This window comes from Equus przewalskii, chromosome 23, assembly GCF_037783145.1.
Source record: "Equus przewalskii isolate Varuska chromosome 23, EquPr2, whole genome shotgun sequence".
NCBI classification, from domain to species: domain Eukaryota; kingdom Metazoa; phylum Chordata; class Mammalia; order Perissodactyla; family Equidae; genus Equus; species Equus przewalskii.
The window spans coordinates 24,794,657-24,817,827 of record NC_091853.1 but is presented as its reverse complement, the minus strand read 5'-3'; the positions used below and the strand labels follow the sequence as shown (position 1 = coordinate 24,817,827).

At 49.5% G+C, this 23,171-nt stretch overlaps 1 protein-coding gene across 4 annotated transcripts in view; it reads right to left on the bottom strand.

The window, feature by feature from the left end:
* The window catches only part of LAMB3 (laminin subunit beta 3), a 39,762-nt gene extending 26,562 nt beyond the window's left edge, over window positions 1–13,200 (bottom strand). The window contains exons 1-4 of one of the 4 annotated variants that reach the window (XM_070591035.1): window positions 12,912–13,200; window positions 12,512–12,816; window positions 11,041–11,105; window positions 10,087–10,241 (exon numbers count right to left, since the gene is read on the bottom strand). In XM_070591035.1, the coding sequence (XP_070447136.1) occupies window positions 10,087–10,241; window positions 11,041–11,068 (183 nt within the window). In that variant the 5' untranslated portion in view covers window positions 11,069–11,105; window positions 12,512–12,816; window positions 12,912–13,200. Of the gene's footprint in view, window positions 1–10,086; window positions 10,271–11,040; window positions 11,106–11,914; window positions 12,040–12,511; window positions 12,830–12,911 lie in introns of those variants that run through there. The other 3 variants (XM_070591036.1, XM_070591038.1, XM_070591037.1) reach the window with 3 other exon arrangements.
* Between the last annotated feature and the right edge of the window lie 9,971 nt (window positions 13,201–23,171).

Here is a 23,171-nt window from a genome sequence, read left to right as displayed (position 1 = left end):
TTCTCTACCCACAAGAGAGAATCCTAAGGTCCCCAACCAAATAGGGCTCTGTAGGCGGGTGGTTCCAAGGCCAGGAAGGCATAGGACAGAGAAAGTCTGCATGCCTAGGGCTGAGGGCAGAAGCTCTTCCTGTAAAGATCTGGGCCAAAGTGGGCAGCCAGGAGGAAACCAGCCTCCCTGGGGAGGTCTCCCAGAAAACTACACCTCCCATGGCCTGCCCATGTCCAGGAGTGAGACGAGAAACAGAATTGAACCCCAGGGGCTCTGTGACAGGACAGAGATCACCAAGAAAAAGAACATGGCAAAATGTGTTTGTGCCTTTGCATGCACGGGTACACGCACACATCCCCCTTAGAGAAAGCGTGACCCTGTCCCAGCTCCCCCATGCAACACACATAAAATCTGTTTTCTGAGTAAGCATGGTCGCAAACCTGTGCCCAGCCTAACGAACACCCTTCAGGGGACTCCAAAAGCTCACCCACCAGTGGGAACAAAGCTTGGGCAAGAACCTCCCTGACATGGTGGTCCTTCAGGGTGGGGAAGACGGTACCTCCACACACCTCATGCCTCTGCTTTCCCCTAAGCCTCCGCTTTCCCTTAAGCCTCCACTCGCCAGAACCAGGGGACAGCTCTGGTGGCCTCGGAGACCTCCCAGCTCCTGAACCTCTGCCCTGTCCAGGGAAGGCGATAAGCTGAGACCGATGTCTTAAAACTCATTAATCTGCTGAACTGATTAACCCAACAGCTCGGTTCCAAAGGGACTGAGTTAATATGCCAAGGCTGTGCCTTGAGTTCTAGAAACTGCTTGCCCACCACCCGGCTTCCCTCTCCACAGCCGACAAGGCTTGGAACCGGGGAGAATGCAGAAGGGGAACCAGGAGTCCTGATTCTCTGGGCCTCTGCTTCCCATCTCATTTTCCAGCTTTACTTCCAATCTGCAAAGTGAGAGAATTGTCCCCCTTCCTGGCACTTGGAGATGTCCTCATCATGTCCAAAAGTGCTCTATTAAACAAGAATTTTTCGGAAGTTTCATGCTCCAATAATGGCTGGCCCACGTCCCTACTCCCTCCGCCATCACCAGCCCCGTCCAACCCTCGTCCTGCCACATTCTTCTTCATAGTACATATCTCCACTTGACATATGCGCATTTATAGTGTATTTCTTTGCTTACAGTATTTGTTTCTTGCCTGCCTCCCCCTGCTAGAATGTATACTCCATGAGGGCAGAACTGTCTTCCTTTACCACTGTACTCCCAGTGCTTAGAAAAGTGTCCAGCACATAGTAGGCCCTCAGTAAGTACTTACTGACTGAATAGCCAGTGCTCAACATGTGCTAACACTTCCATTACCATTATTACTAGACACTCTCTTCCTGCACTCAGGGAGTTTAAAAGGAGGGGTGTGGAGTGAGGAGATAAGAAAACATCGATATCAAGTGCTGGAATGCCCACCATGTGCCAGATCTGTATTGGGAGTTTCAATACAATAACCTGTTTAACCCTAAGTGGTAAGTGGTATTGTTCCCATTTTACGTATGAGAAAGCGGAAGCTCAAAGAGGCTATGTGACTTTCCTATGACGAAGAGCCTGTGTGAGCACCAGCACCAGAGAGAGTCCTTCCCACCTCCCTCTCCTCTCTCTTCTCTTCTCTCTCTCTCTCCCACCTTTCCCTCCCTCCCTGTCATCCTCTCATTTCCACTAGAAAACCAGCTGGGTACACAGACATCATGGAAGCCTGGTAAAGGGGACAATCTCTTTCTTACCCAAAGGACTTGGTCTGACCCTGCAGCTGACCATGGGGGAACCTAAGGCAGAGAAAGCCCTTTGGGAAGGAAGCTGGCTTCTCAGGCTGCCCGGCTCAGTTAACACAGAGACTGCAGATGTGTCAGCGGCTGAAAGAAACACCTGAGCACTTAAAATAATATTTCTGGGCATGAGAAGCCTCCTGCTGGAATCCGACGCTCCTCCAGAATCCTATTTTGGTCCCTGGCAGCGAGCATGCCCTTCTCCCCGCTCTGCCCAGCCTCTCAGGGGCAAACTTTTCCACTCCCCATCCTCTGCACTCAGCACACACCCCACAGAGAGACAAGGGTCGGCTGCCTTCCAGCGGCCTGTCACCAGAGCTTTCTCCCCAGCTCTGCTGGGAGCTGATCCAGCCCTTTGCACGACCAAGAGAGTGCCAGAAACAAGGCTCTTTCTTTCCTGGGGCCATAGGACACAGAAGCTTGAACAGCTCAACCTGGGAAATGCCCTTGATATTCCCGAATGATGAAATATTATGCAACGATCAAAAATACTGTTTAGAGAAAGCTTTTACTTGCAAGGGGAAAATGCTTACATTATAATGTTTTATGAAAAAAGAAGTTGGGCATAAACTTGTGTATACATCATGATCTCACTTATCTTTTTTTAAAGGAATAGAAAATGTTTGGAAGGAAATGCAATAAAATTAGGTTAAGCCACATGAAATTGCTGATATTCAGCCATTTTGACCTACAAAGATGGCAACCGCATGCAGTTTAACCTAATATCTCTGGGTAATGAGATTATAGGTAACTCTTTTCCTTCTTTATTATTTTTTAATGATTTTAAACTTTAATAGCTTGCATATATATTAAATTTTATACTCAGTGAAGTAGACATTATTTTTTTAAAAAGGCTATGCTTTTTTTTTTTTAAAGAATGGCACCTGAGCTAACATCTTTTGCACTATGGGGACACCGCCTCAGCGTGGCTTGATGAGCGATGCCCTGTCTGCACCCAGGATCCAGGAACCAGCTGAAGCCTGGGCCACCAAAGCAGAGCCATGAACTTAACCTCTCAGCCACAGGGCCAGCCTGACATTATTATAAAATACCACAAACTAAAAATGCCCAGGGTGCTCAGTATGGGCTGACTCCCCTGCCTCCTCCCTCTGTCTTGAGAGTCGGCCATGGCTTCTCCACCTTCCTTCCACGTGTGCAGGCCTGATGGAGCTATCAGATGGCCTCGTGGGCTTGAAACCTGCATGCTACTCATCATAGTAACACAGCCAAAGGAGGGACTTATCTCAATCCTTAGAGACAGGCTAAGCCCACAGGCTTGGGGCAGGTATTTTAAGTAGCTCTGCTTGCCAACTAGCTAGCAGGATGGAGGCCCAAAATAGAGCCGCTGATGGCAGGAGCCCATGTGAAGACAAACTGCTAATTTCTTCTTTCCTCTGGGCCTCAGTCTCCCTTTCTATTTTATTCTTGCATGCCCATATGCAGGATGTGTACAGACGTGTGTGTATGCGTGTGGGGGATTTTCAATGCGGGTCTCTTCCCCTGGTGAGTGTTACGTGCCTCCATCTCTGCCAGAGATGGAAGCTCTCGGCTGCAGCTGCCTCGCTCTCTGGGGTCATTGGCCAGCCTTCCCCTGGCTGCGCTACTTCAAAGACAGCATTATCATCAATTCAGCCTGTCAGGCCTCTAGCCAGTTTGGCTTCTGCTCGCTCTCCATCTGGAAAGGCTAGGCCTCTTCCCTTGTCCTGGAGCTTTCTAGAAGCTCAGCAGTCTGGCCGGAAGACAAACCCTCCCACAGAGCTAAGGGAGAGCAAAGGAGAGAGCAAGAGCCAGCAGGAGCCTGAATCACGGTAGAGAGGAGCGGAAAAAGGAAGGCCATGCAAATCAAAGCTCTGTGCCTTTGCAAACACAGAGCTAATTCTGGGGAAAATAGGAAAACAGGCTCTGGGTATACATGGCCTGGCTCCCTCCCACGAACAAGCCAGAGGCTGCCTGTGTCTATCTAAGGAGCTACAGTCAGGGTCGTGGCTGCCAGCCAGGGCCAAAAGAAAGGAAGTCAGGACAAAAAATTCCAGCTGCCTGCAAGAAAAGACATTCCTTCCACTTGAGCTTTCTCATTGGTAAAATGCAGGGGTGGGATGAGATAATGAAGTTCCTTCTTGCTCCAACATGCTATTAGAATTCTCCCCTACTCCAGCTTATCAGCTCAGAAGTGAAAGACACTCCACACAAGAATGCGAAGGAAGCAAGAGGAAAATAAGACATTGGCCAGACGCTGCACTGGAAACACTCTTCCCAGCAAAGTGAGCAAGGGAAGCGGGGGCCCTCAAGGCCTTTGGTCAGCAAGGCCTCCATTAGACCCCACTGGGATCCACAAGCCTCATCATTTTTATGTCAATGGATATTACTGGTAAAGGTCACAAGTCGGACCTGCTGTGGCACTGGGTGGGAGGAGAGCCCCAGTGCTACAAAGCACTTTCAACTTCACCTTCTTCCTGTCATGAAGTAATAGCTTAACCAAAGCCTTAACTCAACACTGCCCTTATCTCTACCCAAACTAAGTTCAGAAAACTCACTTTCTGAAGCTGATTGCAGAGGTGATGTATCTCTCTCCCACTCACCCAGAAATTACACTGCACCAGGATCTCTCCTGAGCATTGGACGTGTGTTATCTCATTTCATCCTTCCAAAATCTCTGACGTAGGTATATTACACAAAACAGTGGGTATTCTCATTCGACAAGTTTGCAAAAGTAAATCTTACAGAAGTTAAGAATGTGTCCAGGGAGTGGGCCAGTGGTATAGCGGTTAAGTTTACACGCTCTGCTTAGCAGCCCAGGGTTTGTGGGTTCAAATCCGGGTACAGACCTATACACCGCTTATCAAGCCATGCTGTGGCAGCATCCCACACACAAAATAGAGGAAGATTGGCACAGATGTTAGCTCAGGGTCAATCTTCCTTAGCGGAAAAAATAAAAAGTGTGCCCAAGTCCATAGAGCTAGGAAGAGAGGAAGCAGGGATTTCTGTCTCAGGCTATCTGCCTCCAAATCTTCTCATCCTGTTCTGATTCAAGGGACACAGCTGTCACTTGGCAACCATGGGAACTAGCATGATAGAATTGCTTGTCAGGATGCTCCATCTCTTCTCCCCTGGGAAGGGCAGCCTCAACTCCAGACCTCTCTGGAAACAGAGGTGTCCCCCTAGACCTGAGTGCAGAGAGTTGGTTTGTATGCCTGGACCTCTGCAGGCTCTACCAATGACAATGGTTCCTACAGCCCCCAAGGGCAAAGAAGCAAGGTAGGCCTGCAAGACATTGCCCAGAGACTTCTAGGGACCTGAACCCCAGGAGCAATGGGGTGAGAGCCCAGGCCAGCAAAGCTGTGAGGCCACCCAGATTTGCGTCCACCCCTTCCCATACACCTTTCCCCTCTCTTCTCTCCTTTTAGCTCCACAAGCCGTACTCCCCAGCCCACAAGAACCAGGACCCAAGAGCCTCATATTCCATTAACCTAGGTTTTGCTTCCCTCTGATAGCAACTCCTCCCCCCAATGCCTTTCCCCTTTTCTTCTGTCCCCTCAAAACTTACTCATCCTGGGTCTTGCTCTCTTGAGACCCTTTGCAAAAGTCACAGTTCATTTTCTGAAACCCTTTCTCAAACCCTTGCTGAGATATAAATGGTTGATAACAAATTGATACGGTGCCTTCCCCAGGGGTATTTGCACTTTAAACAAAGAACTCCACAATGCTTCCTCCAAGAGAGTGAACCCGCCGTGGTAAGAGCTTCGGAATTCAGACCTGCTGAGAGCTTCTGGGAAACAAGAGGGCAGTATCTTGTTCAGAGATGGGCTCAAAGGCCTCTGTGAGTGGAGGATGAGCATCTCAGGATGTTTATAAACACATTTTCTGCCTACACATTAGCCATGCCAAAGGGCAAGAAAACAGACAACTGTCAAGCAAAGAAAGGCAGTGGGTGTTGGGGTGTGTGCATGTGGGCATGGGTGCACTTATGTGCATTCATGCATGTGTGTGTGTGTGTGTGTGCGCGCGCGTCTGTTGGGGAGGAGGGGATGTCAACTGGCTACTGTTCCTCAGCTTGTTTCCAAGAGATAAAAATGACAGCTGTTTGGTTTACACAGCTAATTAACCTGAGGAATGCACTGTGGAAGACTGTTATTAAGGCAGCTGGGTAATTACGTTTCCCTCAGAAAAGGAGAGAGTGGGGGATAAATAAAGCATTTAGGGCAGCAGACATGACATTGGAGGAGACATTGTTGGGAGCAGAAATCAGGGCTGGAAAGCTTCCGGGTGAAACCTGCTGGTTCCTGAGGAGGGTGCACCAGCCCAGGGATGACCCAAGGGCGTGGCTCAGCCCCTGCCAGCGCTCACCTGAGAGAGACCATGGTGGATGCTCAGGGTCTCACACAGCTGTGAACAAATGTGAAGGTAGACTACCCCAACTCGTTCATTTCATAAATGGGGAAATGGTGGTCCAGAGAGGAGCCATGACCTTCACAGGGTCATATTCCTATTCTAAGGGTCAGAGCGATGACCAGAACTAGAAAGTCTTCACCCCCAGTCTAGGGCAAATTCACTAACCATGACTGCCTATGGATTCTCCAGCTGCCTGCTGCAAGTCAGATTGGTGCTGGTCACCTTAGAGGCAGAGAGTGGTCTGGCTCAAGGACGGGCTGATGTCAATAGGTATGCAAGGATGTGTCCTGATCAGGGGAGAAATGCTCAGGAGTGTGATTCACAGATGGGGCAGTCTTTGCACCCAGACACAGGCCCCGGGAGGCAGGTAGCGGAGGGAGGATGGGCCATTTAGCATCTGCCACACACTTTGCCAGTGGTCACTTGGCTCATTCCTTTATATAGTCCTCGCAACAACTCACTGAAGTGGGTGCTAGCACTACTCTCATTTTTCAAATGAGGAACTGAGGCTCAGGGAAAGCACAGAAGAGAACGAGGGTAGGGAGATGTCACAGACATTTTCATCCATGCCTTGAGCTTTAGGGAACAACAGCGCAGTGGGTTTACCCAGAGATTATCTAGCAGCTGGAAGAAAGAACAAGAGGACAGGGTGGAACTGCAGCCTCAGGCCATTTCAGTACAGAATAGCCTGGGTCCAAGCCCAGATGGTTGATGGGTAGTCAAGGCAGGCAGGCAGGCCCAGAAGGGCAAAGCTGGACAGGTTAGAGGATGGGGTGCCACAAGGCAAAGCTGGCCAAGTCCTATGTCCATTGTATGGATTGCAATATGGACCCAAACCCACAGAGGCAAGCCCTCGAGGCCATTAGGATTTAGCCACTGAGACAAAATTAGGAAGAGGAGGTAACACGTCAACAGGCTAAGATTAGCCCACATAAAAGGAGCTACATTGTCAGATCAGGAGCTGGGAGAGACAATTTTGGAACTGGAGGTAGTCCCCATTGCTCCTGAAACTACCATTCCACTGACTCCCCCTGAGGCTGGGTGAGGGTGGGGGGGTAGTGAGCAACGCAGACATGTCGGAGAGTCATAAATCCCCATTGCACTTGTATTCATGCCACATCAGTAGGCAGGCAGCTGGTGCCAGGTGATTTTGTACTGGGCTCAGAGCTCACCATGTCACCCTGCATGGAAATAGAACAGAGGTCCTAAGCACAAGCTTCGACTTAAGGAAGTTGTGTATATGGGGGTGGGGTTGGTAAAGAGGGGTGAAGGGGAGGGGGCGAGTGGGGAGGCACTAGGAATGCAACTCTGCATCATGCCTCATTTCCCACTGGGACTGACCAGGACACCCCTCATCTCTAACTACTCAAAAAACTCAGCACATGTGTGTTTCCATCAGAAGTTTAGGGTCCCCACACACACCCAAACCCTCCCAATAGTTCACAGGGATAACAAGAGCCACCTCATGGAATATTGTGAAAATTAATTGAGATAATTTATATAAAACTCTTAGTCAGATGCCTGGGACACATAATATGTGCTTAACAAAGTATAGTTGCTCTATCATTTAATAAGAAAATAAACTTAAAAACTGAAATTGGAACTCAGCAGAGTTAAATCTGGATTCCTGATTTTCATCACACAGCACCCGGTAAGGGTTCAGGGGACACCTGTTTAGAGGGAATATCTGTGCCTTTAGTCTTCATTGCTGGCAACCAATGGCCTCTAGGAGGTTGGGCAGGTGAGGGAGAGGGAAAGAGAAATCAAACAAGACAAAGAGGTGGAAGGTAGGGGTAGAGAAGCTGGTTCTCAGTAGTCAGCTCATTCCCAAAGAAAGTGGGAGCAAGGAGCGACCCTAAAGACCATTTCATCCAATATTCACTCATGAAAGAGGAAAGCGAGACTTACAGAGAGGTAATATCTTGCCAAAGATCACACTACAAGTTAGTAGCAGACCTGTGGCTACACTGAACTCAAGATGCCCTATCGTCTACTTTTTCTAAGAGGTTACATGGATTTATTCCCCTTTATAGAAAAAGGAAAATAGAGCCAAGGCTTCTCAACTTTCACAGCAGCAAAATAGTTGAGATTTATCCATCCCCAAGGTTGGAAAAGTCTAGACTTCTCTTTTGCTATCACCCCATTTTGCTGTCAGGGGGCTGCTTAAGAGCAGAGAAGGCAGTTGGCTCCCTGGGACATCTGAGAGAGGCAGAGGGCAGGCCAGGCTGAAGCCAAAGGCCCCAGGCCTAGAGGGAGAGAGGTTGTCCAGACAGGGCTGGGGCCAATGGGACAACCCAACACAGAGGCTTCTGATCTTGCCTTGCTTCCCTTCCCAGAAGGCAGGTCACCCCAAGGAAGGGAATTAGCAGAGGTCTCTCTTAAATTTTTAGACATGGCTCAGTGGCACAAGATTTTGAGGGTGTGTGGGAAGGCGACAGCTGAAATCATTCTGTTGCCTAGAAAGCTCAATAATTCCAGGTCCCCTGATGCTTGTGGAGTAATCAGGGCCCACAGGGAGCACTCGCATGATGCCGGCCTTGTTACCCAACACTGTCAAACGGACTCTCTCACATCCAAGTGGGTGAGATGCAGAAACCACAGTCATCTCGGCTCAGCCCGTCAAAGCCACTACCTGCTACCATCTGTGATTAAAAGTAGCCAAGAGAACAATGGAGACTAGAAGGGCAATGAGGCCCAGAGGGTGCCAGCTACCAGCCCCAGGGTCCTGAGGACAAGGACAGCCTGGAAAAAGGAAACCACAGATAACCCGAGTCTCCTTCAGGGCAATCTATCTCCCTCCCTCCCTCTCTGTCTCTTTTTTCCCCCATAGGCTGCAGAGACCCAGGGAAAACCACTCCCTTACCTATTCCTTGGTGGAAACATGTGTTTGAAGGACAGAAAAACGGGTAAATGAGACAGGCAGCTGGGAAGCAAGAAAACACTGAGTGATTTCAACCTTGGTAAACACATCGAGCAAAGAAAGACTCCAACTTTGTTGAAGAGAAAAGAAAAGAAAACCAAAGTTCCTACAAAAAAGGTCCAGAGGTAATTTAGAAGAAAAATTACAGCAGCTCTTCGAAAAAATCAATTGCCTAAATAGGCAGTGTTCACTGACACGGCTTGAGCGTTCCAGTTCCTGGATTTGTTTAGCTCGTTCTTATCAGCTGAGTTGCTGAAGCTCCTTGCTAACCTCGAGTCACTTCCTCATATATCTTATTGATCTGTGTCCTTTAACAACAGTTTAAATACGTCCAACTTTGCCTGAGATGGTGAAACATGGATCAACGAGGCTAAGAGGTAAGTAAGCCAGCTCTTCCTATATGACAATTGCAAAACACGGACAGCCATCTCAGCCTACAATCATATATTCTCCCACTAGCTCTGTCCACACCATTACCCCAACACTGACCAAAGAGATGGCAGTAATACAATGACCGTGACACAACTCAGTTCACCCCCTGACACGAACACAACCCAGGGCACACCTCCCAGCAGCTGTGCTCCACCGGTCTAGTCTTTGTCTACCAAAGACGGCACATTAGTTTCTACATACCAAAAGGATCAATATTCAAGATTGCTTCTTCCCAAGTCTTGAAAACCTGTCTTGCCCATGCCCACGGGTTGAGAAAAGACTCCAGCTTTATGGAGCAGAAGAGAAAACAGCTATTCAGCTAATTCAGAGTACATGTTCTCTTGCCCAATAAAGGTGAAAATTCCTCACAGGCAGAGATCCAGACTTATACTTTTCTCTCACCTCCCCCCTCTACACACACAATCCTTGGGGCTGGGCCTATATCAAATACACTCTAAGATTCAGTAAATGAATGGCAGGCTCACCCACCCCACCCCACCTCGCCTTCCTCCAGGTCTGGAGGCCATGGAGGTAGGGCCTACCTCGCCATACTGGGTGCAGTAGGTCTCAGGCTTGGTCAGTCCACAGGTGGATGAAGCTCGGAGAAACCGGGTCCTCCCAATGAGTAGGTCCCCAACAGGTGGATAGCAGGCCCCACGGGAGCAGGCTTGCTGGGCACACACGAGGCTGGGCAAGACTGAAATCACAGAGGTGCTGGGGTGCAGCCTAGAGAGAGGAGGGTCTCGCCGGCCACTCCAGTATCCCCCAGGAAAGCAGACATCAGCAAGACTAGAGCCTCTCCTTCACTCATGCTCCCACTTGCTGGTAGTGGTAATGACTACAATCCTGATGCTGTTAGGTAAAAAGGCTGATTTCATATTCCGTAACCCCAGCTTAAAAAGGAAAGGAGGAGTAACACTGGCAACCAAAAACCATGGATGATCTTAAAACGTGGCATCCATCTGTGGCTTTTAGATCGAGCCACAGGCCCACGCTCGGTCACCAGGACACGATCCACAACTCACAGCATGGCCTCTGTCAACAGCTGGAGAGGGCTGGCTGCTGGCCATTTGTGGAACATTGCGAGATACCTGTGTTCCTTCTTCTCCTTTATCTGCCAAGTTGACCCAGCTACGCTTTGTGAGCACCCAGCTACAATTCACTGGAAAATCGAGAACTCAAGCCAGGATGGCTCTGGAACCAGCTTGAGAGTGAGAGGATGGGAAACAAATCGTGCAGGGCACTCAGGGAACCACAAACCACTCTCAAGTAGAAATAAGAAGATGCTTGGGGGCGTCTGAAGAGAGGCAGAGAATCATCTTCCCCAAGGTCCAAAGGAGCTGGAAACCTCATGGGTGTCCCATAGACAAGTGTTCCAAACTAAAGGACTACAGGGTGACAAGTAATACTCACACTTTGGTAAACTGTCCTCCTACCCATGGCTGTCACCTCCCTGCTATATGATAGGGCCTGGAAGGATGAGAAGGGATACTCACCAAAACACAGGAGAAGGAGTAGCCTCATCTTCAGCCAGTGGGGTGATCCCCAGAGAGGACCTCACCTGGGACAGAGCAAAGCAGCCTGGGAAAAACAGCACAAACCTACAGGGCCCACTGGCCCCTTTTCTGTGTCTGGACTCATGTTTTCTCAGACGACTTTACCTAGGGTCTTGACCCAGGACACTTCTGAGCAGCAGGTAGATTTGTAGGCCAAAGCTTGGAAAATGCAAGAGCCCTGGACCCTTGTCCCAGCTAGCATGTGCCTTGCAGGGTGGCCTGGAAAAATGCCGCCCCCTCCAGGTTTCAGCTTCCTCCTCTGAAATGGAAGGGAGGCGGATCGACCCTGCCCTGCTCCACAGAGTCATAAGGACAAAGTGGGGAGCAGGAAAGGGCTGGGCCCTTTGCAAGAGAGGGCCTGTGAGGAGATTCAAGGCCTTGCTGCTGCACCAAGAAAGAGGACTGCCCTTTCTCAGAGCCTGGCCTGGCCTCCAGGCCCAAAGGAGGGTGGATCAAAGAAGCGAGGGCCTGGAGGTGAGCCCTCTCCTGCCATTGGCATGGTCTCCACTACCACCCAGGACCACCCAAGAGTGAGGCTGTGGCAGCCACAACTGTAGGCTAAGCAGGTAGCTGGGAAGCGACGGGGAGAGAGGCAGGCCTGGCAGTCTCTAAAAAGCAAGTGAGGATTTCATCTGAACTGGAAGCAACCCAAAATGTCTCCAATTATGGGCTGGGGCTGTAAGGGAGAGGTGGGGTTGGGAGGCCACAGAGCAGGGATTCTGAAGGAGGCTGGGGCTGGGTACCCAAAGGGTCTGAGAGGCAGGCAGGCCTGCCCTGCTGAGCAATGCCTCACCCCTGCTCATGCAGCACCCACCTCTGCCTTGGACTGAACGCGCGCTCACTCTGCTCCAATGACGGCTACATATTCCTTTGGCTGGGGTGGAGGGATGGGAGGTTGGCAAAGCAGGAGCAGAGAGGGAACTGGGGCCTCTCCTGCATCTAAAAATCATACATCCTAATGCTTTGAAATCACTCCATCCAATCCCCTCCCAGAAGAGTCCGGGGCCCAGGGTGGAGACAGGTGACCTGAGGTTGCACAGCTAATCATGGCCCAAGAGGTAGACTGGTTTCTGTCAGTGCTATCTCTGCTCTCTCACTCCCATGCTGGAAACCCCTGAAACTAGGCATTCTGAGCAACCCTTAGAAAAACTTTAAGCAGGCCCATCCTTTCCACTTCTCTTTATGCCCAGTTCCAGGTCTGAACCTGCTTTCTTCTAAATCGTGGAAACATATCAGATATGAGAAAGCAATATAAACAGCGGCAGACATTTACCCTGGCCTTTGGAGGTGAGCTCACTCGGGTGAGCTCCCAGGAAGAGGAATGAATCAGGCCCTGCCACCAGGCACCGGGAGATTCAGCCCTTCTCCCCCGTCCCGCTTACCACCTGGCAAGTGAAGGCAGGTAACATACCTTGCTCTGTGCTGCCGCTGTTCTTTCTCCAGACTGTCTCTCCGAGAGCTCCCCTTGAATGTGGGGGTCTCCTCTCCTGGCTCCCAGGTTTAAAACAATGGCCTCACCTCTGGAGACTCCCTGGCTGGGCGTAGCCCACTGCAGGGCGGGTCTCAGGAATCTGGCAGCCGGCACGCCCATCTGCCTTCGCCGTACCCCCGCCCCCGCTGGACAGGACTGGGCAAGTGGGTTGGTCCCAGAGGCCTCACAGCAAGCTCGGCAGTGCCTGGCCGTCTGTGGGCGCCTTGTGGGGTGGAAGGGGGCCACTGCAAACAGAAAGCAGCAGGCAAATGTTTGTGATCATTCGACACCAGGATTCCCGGGGCGGGAAAGGGCACCTGCATTCCGACAGTTACTGTACCTGGCGCTTTCCCAAGGCCAGTAAGGAGGGTTCAGCTTCCTCTTGTGTCCTGGACCACCCCAGACAGGAGACCAAGCAGAGGACGCCAAGATCAGGGCTTGTTATAGGGCATTATAGCCCCAGACCTGTCCCCGAGCTGGAAGGCGAGAAGACCCAAACATCCAGGACCCTGGAAAGCACCAGGTCCCTCCAAAGCAAAAACAAAACAGTGGAAAATCCCTGCTTCTTGGGGAATTTGGAGGAGACTTAAAAAGCTACAGTTCATCAGGAAGGGGTCAAAGCTCAATTCACCCAAGGAAAGCTTAAGAGGAGTAAACAGGAATAAACTACATGCCTCCCCTCCAGCTCCCTCTGCAGGGTTGGCAGGGAGCCCGCGCACAGGTAACCACCTGTGAGTCATGGCTCAGCTCAGGGAAGGCTGATGTCCAGCCTCTCCCGCCCTGGGCAGGAATGCCACCCTGAAGGGCCAGAAAACAGACCTGACCACAAGTGGTGGAAGGAAAGGCTGAAGCATAACTGAACCGACTTCCCCTGGCCCTCCGCCAGGCCTGAGAACACAGCCGCCTTTGTGCGACTCTGGGTCGGCTCCTAGCTTCGGGCTACTGGGCTGAGAGCCATTGTAAATGACAGTCACAGGCCTAAATGAAGAGGCTGGTCTCAGAGGACACTCTTCCCCTAGGTTAGGGTCAGAGGGCTTTTAGAGAGATCTGGAGGGTCACCTGGTCCCTATCTTGGCCCTGGGAAGCCTGCACTGGCATTGTTCTGGAACACTATTGCCGTGAAGTTTCTATTTGAAGGGGACTCTTAACCAGTCCAGCCTATCACTGTCTCCTCTATTAAGCAGGAAGTTTTCTACAATTGGAGCATTAAGTCCAAGAAATTGGTTTGAGAACCCTTAAGGGGAAAATGTAGGATTTTGTGGACTAAACTAGGCATTTCTAACCTTGGGGTGCTAATTTAGCCAAATAAGTTTAGACGTGCAGGGGAAATAAGCAGTAAGTCGTGTAGATGAATAGCAAATATTTCAATCAATGTTAGTGTCTTGACCCCTGGAAACATTCCAGTGAAATCTGACTTAACAGAGTCAGTACAAGCAGCTTCCTTTCCTGGGCCCCGCCTCTGCCACAGGAACACTGAGAGACCCCATCAAGTCCTCCAGAGGCTTGTCACTGCTGACACCCCTGGGTTTTGAGCCCATCCACCTGGTGTGTTTCTCTCCACTTCTCCAACTCTCTGAACTCGAGGCTTCCAGGAAGCTTTCACCCTCCTGGAACTGGCCATCCTCTGGCCACGGCCAGGAAAGAGGATGTGACAAAGAATTCATTAATAGTTAACTCAGGAGGAGCAAGTGTTGCAATCCCAGATCCTCAGACGAGGCGGGGCAGGCGTGGGTGGGCCTCATGGTGAGTGGCTGCGGCCCTTCAAATCCCCCTTCTACTCCTCCCTTCTGAGGCCAGGAGCCCAGGTAAATAAGCCTTTGCTGTCTCAGACTTCACAGGCTGGGGCAGGTCCCGGGAGAAGTTTGGCTTCACAGAGGGAAATGGGAATTGCTCTGTTTGGGCCCCCCACGCACTCCTGACCGAGGCCAGGACACTGTTTCTGCAGACCCCAAGTGTACCCCAGTCAGCTTCTCTCCTCAGAGACGCTGAGAGCGCCCTTGTGGGGATCTAGTCCCCCCAGGACTGCAGGACCCAGGCACAGGCTTTGAACTGCAGAGCCCAGCTTGTTCAGAGACAAGAAGTCTAAAATAGAGCCAGAGGCTGGGTTAGGACCTGGCCAGGGCTAAAGGGGAGGAGGGGCTTCGCTCCAACACCGCAGCCTCCTCTCTGTGTACCCTTCCTTCTCTCCCTGCCTCCCACCAACCTGCTCCCAAGCCCTCGGCCCTCAGCACCTCGAGCCCTGGCTCATTAGAGCTCACGCTCAGAAAAGTGGCTACTCAAGTCATCCTTGACTCCTGTTTCACTTGCACCCACATCAGTTTATGAGGAAATTCTGTTAGCTCCCCTTCCAAAGGCAACTGGAATCACTTCCTCCCTCCTGGCCTGAGCCTCTCCTCCCCAGACTGGTGCAATAGCCTCTCAGTCTGCAGTCTAGTCCCAGCACAAGAGGTCATGTCACTCCCTGGCTAGAACCCTGCATCAGCTCCCCATTGTGGTCAGGGCCAAAGCCAGAGCCCTCACAGAGAGTCTATGAGGCCCAGCATGATCCCAACAGCCCCCATTACTTCTCTGTCTCTACTGCCACCATCCCCCTCACTCCTTTTACTCCAGCCACGGGGCCTCCTTCTGTGCCTCCAAATCACCGGGCTGCTTCTGTCCTAGGGCTTTTGCCCCAGGTGTCCTCTCTGCCTGGGACACTGTTTCCCAGATGGCTGCAGGGCTAACTCTCTTACCTCTTCTAAGTATTTTTATTTTTTTTTTGGAGGAAGATTAGCCCTGAGCTAACTACTGCCAGTCCCCCTCTTTTTGCTGAGGAAGCCTGGCCACGAGCTAACATCCAAGTCCATCTTCCTCTACTTTATGTGTGGGACGCCTACCACAGCATGGTGTGCCAAGTGGTGCCATGTCCACACCCGGGATCCGAACCAGCGAATCCCAGGCCACCAAGAAGCGGAACGTGTGCACTTAACCGCTGCGCCACCAGGCAGGCCCCTCTTCTAAGTCTTTTCAAATGCTACCTTCTCCATGAGGCTTATTCTAACCACCCCATTTAAAATGGTGACAAACTTCCCTGCCCCATCCCTGTCCCCCACCCCCAGCCCTCCCAACCCCACTACCCTGCATTATTGCTGCATTCATTTGTTGTTTTATTTTTTGGCAACACTTACTACCTTCTAACTAACTATACAACTTACCTTTTTATCATTTTTATTTTCTATTCCCCCTCACCAGAATGTAATGTCCAAGAAGGTAGAGATTTTTGTCTATTTTGTTCACTACTGTTTTCCAAGTGCCTAGAAAAAGTGCCCGACACACAGTAAGTGCTTAATATTTATGAAATGAACCGATTCACATTGAAGAGTAAATGATAGGGTTTAATGAGTCCCCCATGTCCGGTAGGTGCAGTTGCATGCTCAGAAGGGACAGTCTGGGCTTTTGGTCACCAGAATGGATGGTTAATAGTGGAAATTCATGCATCAGTCAGCAGCAAGGGGGAGGGGAGTCTCTTTGGAGGCACCTACCCCCAGATTACAGACACGTCACCCTGTCGATACAGGCAGCATCCCTCTCAGCCTGCTTATCAGTCGTTCCTGGCAACGTCTCCGACAGGGTGTGGGGGTGGCATTAGAAGCTACTGTCCCCAGTATCCATCTGTCAGCCTCAAACCATCCAAGTGGCCAGGGAAATCAGCCAAAATCTGATGAACGAGAGATCAAGGGGTAGGGGGCAAGTGAAGGAGGGAAGGAGGGAGAAAGGAGAGAAGAGGTTAAGAAGGACAAGAGAGCCTGATCCAGGCTGTGGATGCTCAGCCTCAGGTGTTGGAGGAAGGGGCTCCAGGTGACTAAGGCTCAGGCACCACCTGAATACACTGAGTCATGGCTGAGTCCTCGTCTGTGGAACAGGGTAGGCTCCAAGTACAGCCCTGGGGATTTGCCATGTGACTCAAGCTGGCGTGGCCCTCCCCTCCAGCACAACGGCTCAGCCATGCAGACAATTGGTCACTCTTCTGTGTGCCTCTCCAAGAACCAGAGAGAGAAGGTGAGTCTGTTATATTACTGAGCACAGACACGAGCCCAGCCTCACGCAGAGGCCAGCAGTAAGCAGAACAGGAGCCTGGGCTGCCCATCATGGGGTAACTCTATGCCTTCCCTTCCCTATCCCACTCTCACCTCCCCAACCTGAATGTCTGCCCAAAGGACAACAGTGCGCATTCGCCTGGGCGTGAGGTCTGGGAGAAATCAGGCAGTCTGCCTAAACTAACTACAGCTAACCCTTTACCAAGCACTCACAGTGTGCCAGGCACTGTCCTAAGCCCTTTATTGTTATGAAGTCATGTAATACCCACTACATCTCCGTGGGGGTAGACCCTTAATTATCTTTACCGTGCAGATGAAGAAAATGAGGCACATTTTCGAGAACTTGGTCCCAGCTAGTAAGTGGTCATTTGAGCCCAGATCAGTTTGCTCCAGCACTCATTTTCTTAGCCATTACTTAGAGCCCAAGGTCACCTAAACTTCCTGTCTCCACCCTTGGCAATCCTTGACCAAAGTCAACCAGACTCTGAACTTAATGTTTCCCAAACCTAATCGAGACCCACTATCTAAAAATGACTGTCTGAGCTCCTGCTCCAACTCCTGGAGCACTGATGTTGGCTGGGGGCTCCTGGGGAGACACAGATGCTGTAGAAACATCCAGAACAGACAGCATTAGATGCCTTCTTGTGTGTTTTCCATACTGATAGGCTTTCTGTGTGAGCACAGATGGAGAAGGTGCTTGCTGGCCTCCAGATCCCCCATCTCAGAGGCTCCAGCACATTCCAGCGGGGTTTCCCCATCATACCAACAGGGAGCTGCTCTGAGTGAGGGCCCGAGCACCCTATAAGGAGTGGGAAGACAGAAAAGTACCAGACAAACTTCGTAGTCAGCTGACAGGATTGAATAAAGGTCACGATGAGAGAATGACACAACTTCCCCCTCACCACAGGAAGAGGGATTCCCCTCGCCTGAGGTCTGGCTCCTGGGCCTCCTCAGGAGCCTCAGCTCTTTCTGTTCTAACTCCCAGGGTGCACCTCCCAAATGTCGCACCCCCTCCCTCCTGAGGAGTATAGCCCGGTGCAGCCTGCAGCTTCGTGAAATCAATGCTGGGTCATGGCTGGCTCATAGCTAGCTGATTCCCCAGAGATGAAGGGGAAATATCTTGGCATTTCTGCCACCTTCACTGCTGTCCCAAATTCCTGATCTTCCTCTGGCAAACAGGCCAGCCCATGACTACGCCCCTTCCTCCACCCCCAACCACCCCTACCTCTATTATCCAACCATTGCCCTTTGAGAATTAGGTTCTCGGGACCTAAGTCCAACTTTTGTGACCTTTGGCCACAGATTTGCCATGTGGAGCTGGCCATGTGGCTGTGGCCCAGCCTCACCTGAAAGAAGAGAGACAGACACCTGAAGGGAGCAACATGCAGCCACATGGCAGGTCAAGAGCATCTGGGGAAGAGAGACACAAAAGAAGGGCTGAGAGGGACGTGAGGCACCTGCATCAGATCTGCCCCCCACGGTAGCAGAGGGCAGCCCCACAGACTTTAAAGTTCTAAATATGACTCTTGAAAGGGCCACCAGAGAAACAAACTAAATCTCCTAATGCTCAAATTGGCATTTGAGGACTGAGTATGGAGAAATGAGCACCTTGTGGTTTGAGGGAGGGAGTATGGGTGTGTCTGGCTTCATGTCTGGAAACAACCTCACCTAAAGGCTTTTAATCAGCACCTCCCTGTAGAGCCTGTGGCCACATAGGGTCTATGTGTGGACTTGAACGGCTCTTAACTCCTAGACCTAGCCCCAGCCCTGCTACTCAGTAGAAGCATGAATTTGGGCAAGTCCATCTCTAGGCCTCAGTTTCATCATTTATAAATAAAAGTGTTAGATTTCATTGGTTCTTAGCCCAGGCTGCCCCTCAGAATGACTTGCCGAACTTATAAACTCATAGACTCAGCCCTGGCCCCACCCAGAGACTTAATCGGCTTGCAGAGAGGCAGGGAAATGCAATACGCTTTCAAAGCGCCTCTGAAGCCCCCTTAGCTGTAGGATGCTCTGCTCTCAAGGGTGGTGGTTTAGGATAGCAGTTAAAAGCCTAGACTCTAGAATGAGAGAGATGAAGGTGCCAGTCTTTGTTCTGCACTCATCAGCTGTGTGACTTTGGGTAGCTTAGTAAACCTCCCAAGCTACTTGCCTGCAGTGGGAATGATGACAATCTACCTCATGGGTCTTTGGAAGACAAAAGGAAACAATGAGTATATAAGTCTCAGCAAAGGGCTAGGTACACGCTCTATAAAGGGTGTCTGTTCCCCTGTGTGTGTCATATGCAGGAATTGGGGGCTATGATCAGCTGTCTTTGCAGTTGTGCTTAACAAAAAGCAAATATCACTCCCATCCAGATGTTTCATAGCTCACCTACCAGGCAGTGAGCTAACCTGGCCTGCTACCTTCCTCCTCCACCAGGAGGGGCCCAGGTCCCAACCTGAGAATCTGTGCTTGGTGCATTCTGCTCTATTCCTTGAGGGCTGCAGACTCCCAAGAAGCCATGACCTGGACCAGAAAGGAAGAGGGGTCACTCAGGGTCAACAGAGCTAAGGTCTCCAAGAGCAAGGTGATGCTTCCAGCCTTCCTAAACAAAGAAGGACAAAGTGGGGATGGGGGTGGGGAGATGGTGTTTACAAACACAGAGGACAGAGGAACAAACGTAAGCATGACATTGTTTTATGACCTTGAGAGTTAGTAAAACCAGAGTCCGACACCTGAGAAAGATAGGAATCAAAGCTGGGCTGGATGGCAAGTTTAATACTTAACTCAGGGCAACTGCCCAGCAGTCTGAGGGCTAGAGAGAAAAGGCACTTTCTTCTCCTGGGGCCTCTGCTTACACAGATCAAAGTCTGGTCAACATCCTATCAGACGAGGGTGATGAGCCCTTATCCAACCTAACTCCTTCTCCTTAAAATATCATTCAAAACTGGCCCCCTTCTGATCTAAAATATTGAGAAAGAGGTTTTAATAACCTGGGGAAATGTTTCGGAGACATAGTTAACTGGGGAAAAAAAACTAAAAACAAAAGTACATAAAATCTACTTAACTTTAAAGAAAAAAAACTAGAAGACAGGGAGAAAATATCCAAAATGTTAACATTTCCCATCTTTTTATATTTCTCTATATGCTCTCATCTTCTACAATGAGGGGATTACACTAGAATAATCAGTCAAAATAAAGTAAAAAGTTTAAGAGTGTGGAAAGTGATTTTTTTCCGCCTACAGTCTTTCCTCTCTTCGCCCCCGGCTTCGTCTGGGACTCCTTCCACTAAATCCGCAGACCGCTGGAGAGTTTGCTACAAGTTGTCTAAGTCATTATAGATTTCCTAAGACATGGTTTCCCCTTCTCGAGAAGTATTGCTTCTTCCGGCTGTTAGATTTGTTATGTCAAGAAAGTACTTAGCACATTTCCTCAAATGTACACGCTAACAAATGCGTGAGGAAGAAAAGAAAGACAAGAAAGAAGGGAGGGCACTCAGTGTAATAAGTAACTGCCAGCATCTAATCTTCTTGCTTGTGTGTTTTAGGACAAACCGAAAGGAAAGAAATAGAGTCGGTTCTCATTTATCTATATTTTGAGGGGAAAGAAGAAATGAGGATAACTAAAATTCCTACTCTCACCCAAATTTGCCTCTCCTACGCAACTCTCCCAGGATAACGTCACCTAATTCTAACTTTACAAATGCTTACTCAGAAATGCGTATAACCAGCAGCTCGTTGTGTTCAAGTATAATACACATATGTGTTTATGACTGTGAAGTTACATCTCTTCCTCATGTGTGTGCATGTCTCCTATCAGAGACCAAAAGCTCCGTGTAGCTAGGATTGCCAGATAAAATACAGGGATCTCAGTTAAATTTGAATCTCAGATAAACGAGGAATATCTTATTAGCGTAAGTAGGCCCCAAATACCCAAACACTGCATGGGGCACAATTATACTAAAATATTATCCATTGTTTATCTGAAACTCTAATTTTACTGGGATTCTTGTATTTTGATTTGCTAAATCTGGCAACCTGACTTGTAGTATGTTGTTCTCCCATTCCCATGGCTTCCAGACTTTTCTTAACCTTGTCATCTTCCTCTAGAAGTTCCCTTATCTGTCAATAATCTTCCTAAAACATGATGCTTAGAAGTGAACACAGGGGTCCTGGGGTCCAGATGCCTGACATCATGGTGGTATCCTCTGGGCATATGCCCCTTTATCAAAGACCGCTCCAAGTGAAGGGCCAAGAGCTGAAACAATAGTGCAAAGATGGGCTTAATCCCTCCATCGTCTGGAGACTATATGTCCGCTTTCTGGGCACTATAGGTCGAATTTACTCCTTTGTTAAAGTGCTATTCCAGAAAGAAATAGCTAGGTATTTCCCTAAGAGAACAGAAGGGAAGAAAGCAGTTCCAGCTCTTGCTATGAGTGGAGCACAATATCTCATTTAAGCATCACAGCAGCCCTTTCAGATGGCTCTTTGAAGGAGATATTACTATTCCCTTTTTCACAGCCTCAGTATTATTAAGTAGCACGTACGAGGTTACAGAGTGTTATGGACAGAATGTGTCCCCCCCAAATTCATATCTTGAAGGCCTAACTCCCAATATGACGGTACTGGGAGGTGAGGGCCTTGGGAGATAATGAAGTTTGGATGAGATCATGAGGGTAAAGTCCCGATGATGGGATTAGTCCCCTTATAAGAAGAAGGGACACCAGAGCCCTGTCTCCACCAGGTGAGAAGCCAGCAAGAAAACAGTTGTCTGCAAGCCAGGAAGCGAGCTCTCACCAGAAACTCAGTCTACTAGCACCATGATCTTGGACTTTTAGCCTCCAAAAGTATGAGAAATAAATGTCTGTTGCTTAAGCCACCCAATCTATGGTATTTTGTTATAGCAGCCTGAAGTGACCAAGATACAGAGCTAGTGTTTAATCAAGTTGGGCTGGGCTACGCTGCAGTAATAAATCAACCACAAAATCTCAGCAGCTTAGCACAACAAACATTTACTTGTTGTTCATACAAAGTAAGATACAAGACAGTGGTGAGGGGAGAGGTCCTCTGTTCTACAGTCACTCAGGGACTTCCCCATCTTGTAGCTGCACCAACCAGGACACATAGGCTTAACGGTCATGACAGCAAGGTTAGAGGAGCATGGAGGAACTCTCCCCTGTTACTCTGCGCTTCAGCTCTGAAGGGACACAGTCATTCTGCTTACAACCTACTGGCCAGCTCAGCTCATAGGGCTCCTAAGTGATCTTCCTAGGTCCCAGAAGAGGAAAATGAAGTAGGATGTGATGAACCCATAGCATTGTCTACTACAACTAGTATATGGTGAGCCCAGAATCCAATGGCAGATCTTTAAGCTTCTAAAGTCCATGCTCGTACCCTTACAAGATTTGACCTTCCCAAGCTTGAGGGGAATTTGTTTTTCATGAAAAAGAAAAGTCATACAGGGTAATTTGTAGACTATGACACCTCAAGGAAACTGGTAGGAAAAACAGCCACGGTGAATGTTTAGGTTTGCAAAATCTAAAACATCACAAGATTGTCCCCCTGGAAAACATTGGAAACATAGACTATGAGATCTCTGCAAGTTGTACCAAGAGGGTAAATATCTATAAGATAGGTATGCCACTCCAGTCTCTAAGAAAAAAACCACTGCGGGTGGGGGCAAATCTTGAAAGAGGAGGTGGTCATATGTTGTAGGGTGAACAACCATTCCAGTTTGCTAGGACTCTTCTCATCTTAGGTCTGAAAGTTCCACATCCCAGGACACCCTCGGTCTCAGACAAATGCTTGGTCACTTGGGTGTACACTGATACTTTTTCTCCTAGACAACTTTTGCAAATGTCACCTCAAGTGGCTCAGTAAACTCTACGTGAAGATGTGAAATGATCTGAGAAAATTAAGTTGGCGCCAAATCTAAGAAAAACCTGGATATATACAGCACATGAAAATAAAACTCTCCCACAGGAAAGAGCTCGGGACGCTCCTGTATGAATTTTGGCCCATCTTAGCAAGGCAGCCCTCTTCGTGGACGTGGGGGAAGAAACGGATGCCAATACCACTTCTATTCCAGAGACTCTCCTGCTGCTGCAGCCTGATGTACAGGAGGCTTTTTGCAGCCAAATCATACCACGGACCCATGTTGAGCTTCTAGACACATTAACACCTCCATCTTTTTCAAGTCAAATACTGTTAAAATAGGGTGGCCTCATCTTGAATCTGTGCTGTTCTTAAGACGTGCATGCACATGCACACACACATGCATACACATGCCTTTGCACTTTTTCCTACTGCATTTCATCTGGTGAGCTTTGGCCTAGTCCTCCCTTTGCTGAGTCGGATTTGGTACGCACTTTGACCTGTACACTTGCCATCCTCTCCCAATTAAAGTCCAGAGTCCACAGCCAGGCTCTCAGGGTCCTGCCAAAAAGGCTGCCTTTCTGGCCCTAGCTCACACAGCGCCCCTTCACACAGGGGCTCTGATCCAACCATTCTATTCCCTTCACCACACTTAGGCTTCGTTCATCC